At 35.1% G+C, this 5,818-nt stretch overlaps 1 protein-coding gene across 1 annotated transcript; it reads right to left on the bottom strand.

Annotated features, from left to right (window-relative positions):
• Window positions 1-4,692: 4,692 nt before the first annotated feature.
• On the bottom strand, window positions 4,693-5,404 carry LOC116346704 (protein GVQW3-like). Its single transcript, XM_031776897.1, has one exon. The coding sequence runs from the start codon at window positions 5,351-5,353 to the stop codon at window positions 4,877-4,879; it is 477 nt and encodes a 158-aa protein (XP_031632757.1). The 5' UTR covers window positions 5,354-5,404; the 3' UTR covers window positions 4,693-4,876.
• Window positions 5,405-5,818: the final 414 nt, after the last annotated feature.

Raw genomic sequence — 5,818 nt, forward strand, 5'->3', positions numbered from 1 at the left:
CTTTATATTAAAACAAACCGAAATTTCAATCTCTTCACACTCTTGACACCAAAATCAGTCCTGAAAATGTTCCTTTTACAGATTTGAGTACATAGTCGTATCATACTCATAAATTCCAAAATACGCCGAACGCGAACAGAAAACTTTAATTTAATGTAAAAACAAATACAAAATACTTCTTTGGAAGTTCCTACTAATGGAAGTAATTTATCCATCCATCCATCCATACATACATACATTTTCTTACCTTCAACATTATTTGTTTCCAATATTTATCTACTTTTTATCCATCCATCCGTCCATCCATCCATCCGTCTGTCCATCATTCATCATCCATTCGTCATCCAGTCACCACCCATCCATTCATCATCCACTGACCATCCATCCACGATCCATTGACCATCCATCCATCATCCATCCACCATCTGTCCACCATCTGTCCACCATCTGTCCACCATCTGTCCACAGTCCATGGAAGAAAGAAAAACTGCTTATGATGATTGTAAGCTACACAATTCACGTGATGCAGTTACTCACCAACAGTTATTCGAAGTTTATAAGGCTAAAGCCAATAGAGTCAAGTCATTGATTAACAGTAGTAAAAAGAAGTCGACGGTCGAGAGTTTCAGTAGGGCCAACTCCATTCGTTCCAAGTGGAGTGTCATTGAGTCGCTCGGCTGTTGCAAAAATAGCAAAGATGAAAGTAACGAATCTAAAATCCTTAATAATTTTAATCTGGATGACATCAATTGTTTTTTCGCTTCAATTCATTCTTCCGATGGGGCCGATTTGGGCAATTTGTCACTTCCTACTAATATCAATTCTACTTTCTCGTTTCATGAAATAACCATTGATCAATTTTTTACCGCTTTCAAACAAATTAAGAGTAATGCAATCGGCAACGATGGCATTCCTCTTAAGTTTCTTAACTTAATTATTCCCACAATAGCCCAACATATTGTTCTCATTTTTAATTATTGCATTTCTCATAGTGTTTATCCAGCTGATTGGAATAAAATCATTATAAAACCTCTAAATAAAGTACCAAGTCCCCAATTAATTTCTGAATATAGACCAATTAGCATCATCTCAGTCATTCCAAAGATTTTTGCGATTCTCATGAATAGCCAGGTCACTGGCTATTTGGAATCAAACGCCATTCTCCACGAGCGGCAATCTGGTTTCCGGAAAAACCATAGTTGTACCACCTCACTTTTGAACATATCGCACACAAAAAATTATTTAGGTAATTTATGACGTTTTACCTGTCAACGTAGGTAGTAGCCAGTATTACCTATGGAATCTAGTAATTTTCATGTAACTGGGTAACATGTAGTATAAGTTACGGCGTATACGTCGTGAGTGAATTAAAATGAAAGACAAGAACCGCGTACTGTTGTTTTATACATATTTTTATCATGATTATTTCTTTAAATATTTTAATGGTTTTTATTTTGGTATTTTATATACATAGCATTATAGAAAAGAATTGAAATTTAATTGAAAGTGCTTAGTTTTGGATTGTAGCATCGGTGCTACATTGCATGTTTTCGTGGTTTGAAAATTTCAGCAGTAAATAAATATTTAAAAAATGGGTCATTAAGTTGACTATGATTGTAAATATTGATTAAAATTAGATTTCCATTGAATAATTGCTAATAATTTATATTTTCAAAGGAACTAAATCAAGATAAAAATGTTCATAAAATACAATTAAATGATGATGAACTAGTATGAGCTAGTACTACAATGGCGCTTGCCATTGTTGTGACAGTTGTTTTATCGCTGTGTCATATTTATAAATTATTATTATTAAATTATTTATTCAAACTATAGTTTGAATATGTTCTCAAATATTTATAAAATAAACGACGTTTTTCCATTTAATTTAAATAAATTTCTTTGTAAATTTTGTACAATGGTGATCATTTACGGTTACTATTGAATTGTATACTAGACAAATGCGCTGTTTTGTGCCTTTGTCAAGTTAGTTTTGTTCATTTGGTTTACTTTAACATATGTCCCATAAAGAATTGCACTACTTACAGGCGTTTATTACACTGCAATAACAAATACCAAAATATCAACCAATACACACGGCACGTCTATCAGTACCTCGAGACTACTATCAAACTCAATTCGACGAAATACCCCTCCCCTGACTGTATTCTCTTTGCAAAAGACGCACCATGGGCAGAATTTATGCCGTATTGGCATAAATGTAGGCTTCGTAATAAATAAATAAATAAATAAACGTGTTCACGGCGTTTTGAATTTTTAGTCGAACACTTTTATATTAGCTAACCAAAATTTGCATGAACTTGAGTATTCTTTATTTCGTTATTGTATTAGAAATTGTTCATCATTGCACAAGTAAATCGGAATACACATATACAGGGGGAGGAAAAAATTTTAAGCCTGACATATAGACGGCACTAGATACAAATTGTTCTTGTGCTGTAATTGAAGTACGAACTGTCAATAGTATTGCAGAAAAAAATTGAGTTGATATCTGTCGTCGTTTGTTTTCAACAGCATTGCATACCAAGTAACCTCGATATTTTTGAAAAAATGGATAAAATCGAATATCGTGCGGTGATTAAGTTTCTCACAAAAGAAGGTGTGACACCAAAGGATATCAATGATCGCTTGCGTGCTGTTTATGGGGTCCTTGCCCCATCGTATGCCACAGTAAAACTATGGGCAAAACAATTCAAGTGGGGTAGAGAATCATTGTAAGATGATCCTCATACAGGTCGACCAATTGAAGCAACAGCTTCAGTTGTAGTGCAAAAATTTGAACATCACGTGCACGAAAATCCTCGAATGAGCAAGAAAGTGTTAGCAGCAATGTTTGACATCTCAGAGAAGAGTATTTACAACATACTTCATGAAAAATTGCACATGAGAAAGGTTTGCTTACGATGGATTCCAAGAACGTTGAACAAATCACAAAAAGAAGAACGAATTGCTGCACACACGAGTTTCTCGAGTTGTTGGAATGGAATGAAACGGACACATTTGAGCGAATAGTGCCTGGCGACGATTCCTGGATCCACTACTATGATCCAGAGCTCAAATCACAGACGATGGAATGGCACAAACGTGGTGAACCAGCATCGAAAGTGCCACGCAAACAAATTGCCACAAACAAAGTAATGGCCTCTGTATTCTGGGATTCCAAAGGCATATTATTGGTTGAATTCCTTCCAAAGAATACCACAGTCACGGGCTATTATTATGCTCAACAAATGCATAGATTGCGTAAAGCGATCAGAGAAAAGCGTCCTGGTTTGCTCACTCGAAAAGTTCTTCTTTTGCATGACAATGCACCGCCTCACAAATCATTGCTTGCACAAGCTGCCATCAGGGAATGTGGGTTCGAACAACTCCACCATCCACCGTATTCTCCAGATCTGGCACCCAGCGACTATTTCCTGTTCCCAAACACCAAAAGATATCTAAAGGGGAAGCAATATGAGTCCGAAGAAGAGATATCGAACGATATTTTCAACGTATGGGAGGACAAAGATGCCGAGTGGTTTGAAGGAGGAATTGAAGCATTGAAGCATCGATATGAAAGTGTCATTCGTGTTCATGGAGACTACTTTGAATAATAAATATAGTCATTTAAAAATACAATGTGTGTTTCTATATCAGGCTTAAAATTTTTTCCTCCCCCTGTATTTTTACTAATTCAACCATCGTTAATTTATTCATCGTTATTCGACAATTCTAGGCATTTAATTGGCGAAGTTACAAATAGAGAAATGCGCTGATTGAAAAATGATTTTTTCATTTGAATTTATATTCGAATATTGCAAAAAATTACAATTTGTATCAAAACATACAGTGAATTCAAACTCTTGAACGACACTGTATAAGAATAAATAAACAATTTCGCTTTGTACTCTTGATATTTTCATTGTTCTTTTTTTTTTCTTGTTTCGTCACAAATAAATGCAAGAAAAAAAGAGAAATATGCGCTCATTGCTCATTGGAATGAAATATTGGCAAGACGTCAAATAAATAAATTATATCGATTTCGTTTCCCATGTACACAAAAACAAAAAGAGTTCCAATGTGACCAGATACGATTTCAAGTCTGAAATGGTTCAATACATCAGAAACATTCTAAAAGAGCATAATTTAGAAGAAAACATCAAATAAAAGATCGCTTGACATCTGTTGGAATTTGAAAAGATACCCTTGTGAAAAACCTATTATGTTAATTTTCTTCATTTATAAATAACTTGGAGTTTTTCGTTCCGTAACAATTCCTTGAACTGACAGCCTGATAGTAAAACCGAAATGGAAGAACTTGAGCGTAAAAACATGATGCAAATTCTTCAGCGTATATAGAGAACTTTCAAATTTCAGAACAAAAGGAGTTTGTAAAAAATTGAGAGCAAAAACACAATATATAGATTTTTTGTTTTTGCCCGCAGGCTGGATATGTCGTGTTTTTGCTCTCAAGTTTGTCTATAGTTTTTTTCCTCGCAACAATCGGGATTTTGTTTTTACGCCGGAAAAATTGATTTTTTCATATGCGTGTGATACGACAGTGTCATTCCAGCGGTCTTCCGTGTGTTTCATACAAGCCTCCTATGTACTACTGTGATCAAAAAGTAAGGTGAATTTGTGAATATTTTAGAAAATCTTTATTTATTCTTCCAAATCGATTTCATCGCCTTCAAAGTAATCCCCCCCGGCTGCAATACACATACGCCAACGTTTTTCCCAGTCTTCGAAACAATGTGAAAAGCTACTTTCTGGTATGGCCTTCAATTCATGTAGCGATTTACGTTGAATCTCTTCAATCGACTCGAAACGATGTCCACGAAGCGGTCTTTTGAGTGTAGAGAACAGCCAGAAGTCACACGGTGCCAAATCGGGCGAATATGCAGGTTGATGAACGATATGAGTCTGAAATCATTTCTTGACACACATTAACACGACGCTCTTTTTCGAATAAATTCAATGTTTTTGGTACCAATCGAGCTGCACAACGACGGAGACCTAAATGATCTTTCAAAATTGTTTGAATTGATCCAAATGAAATGCCAGTAATATCTACAAGGTCTCTGATTGTCAATCGACGATTTTTCAGCACAAGATCTTTGATTTCCTTGACGTGTTCCTCATCAGTTGATGTTGATGGTCGTCCCGAGCGATCTTCGTCTTCAACGCGTTCTCTGCCTTCTTTGAACAATTTATGCCATTTGAAAGTATTTTTTTGCGACATGGCCTGTTTACCGAAGGCCTTCTGCAACATTCTGAACGTTTCCGCACCAGAAATTTCATTCCGCAAACAAAATTTAATACAATATCTTTGCTCAACAAAATCAGTCATTATGAAAATCGCCAAATGAAAATTTCTTGATGTAAACAAAGTAGCGTAGCTCATAACCTAATCGAAATACTGTAATGAAATGTTACACAGTTATCAAAAACAGTGCTGCCAACCTAATAAAAAAAGAATTTCGACGATTGCATTTCCCCGCGAAGATTGAATAACAAATTCACCTTACTTTTTGATCACAGTAGTAAATGGTAAAAATTGCGAAAAATGAAAAAAAATAATTAAATTTTTTTTCTTCAATTCTCAAATACTACTCAACTTTCTGTATCATCTGATGAAATCAGAATGAAAAAAATCGCATTCCTTATCATCCAAATCACGATCTGGATTTTTTTCACTTTTGGAGTGCTCTATACCGAGTCATTGAATGCTAACCGAATGCCAATCTCGATTTTGATGATAAGGAATGAAAGTTTTTTCATTCTGATTTCACCAGGTGATACAGAAAATAAAGTA

This window comes from Contarinia nasturtii, unplaced genomic scaffold (genome assembly GCF_009176525.2).
Source record: "Contarinia nasturtii isolate CC-2019 unplaced genomic scaffold, AAFC_CNas_1.1 Cnas_scaffold_1630, whole genome shotgun sequence".
In the NCBI taxonomy this organism is placed as follows: Eukaryota; Metazoa; Arthropoda; class Insecta; order Diptera; family Cecidomyiidae; genus Contarinia; species Contarinia nasturtii.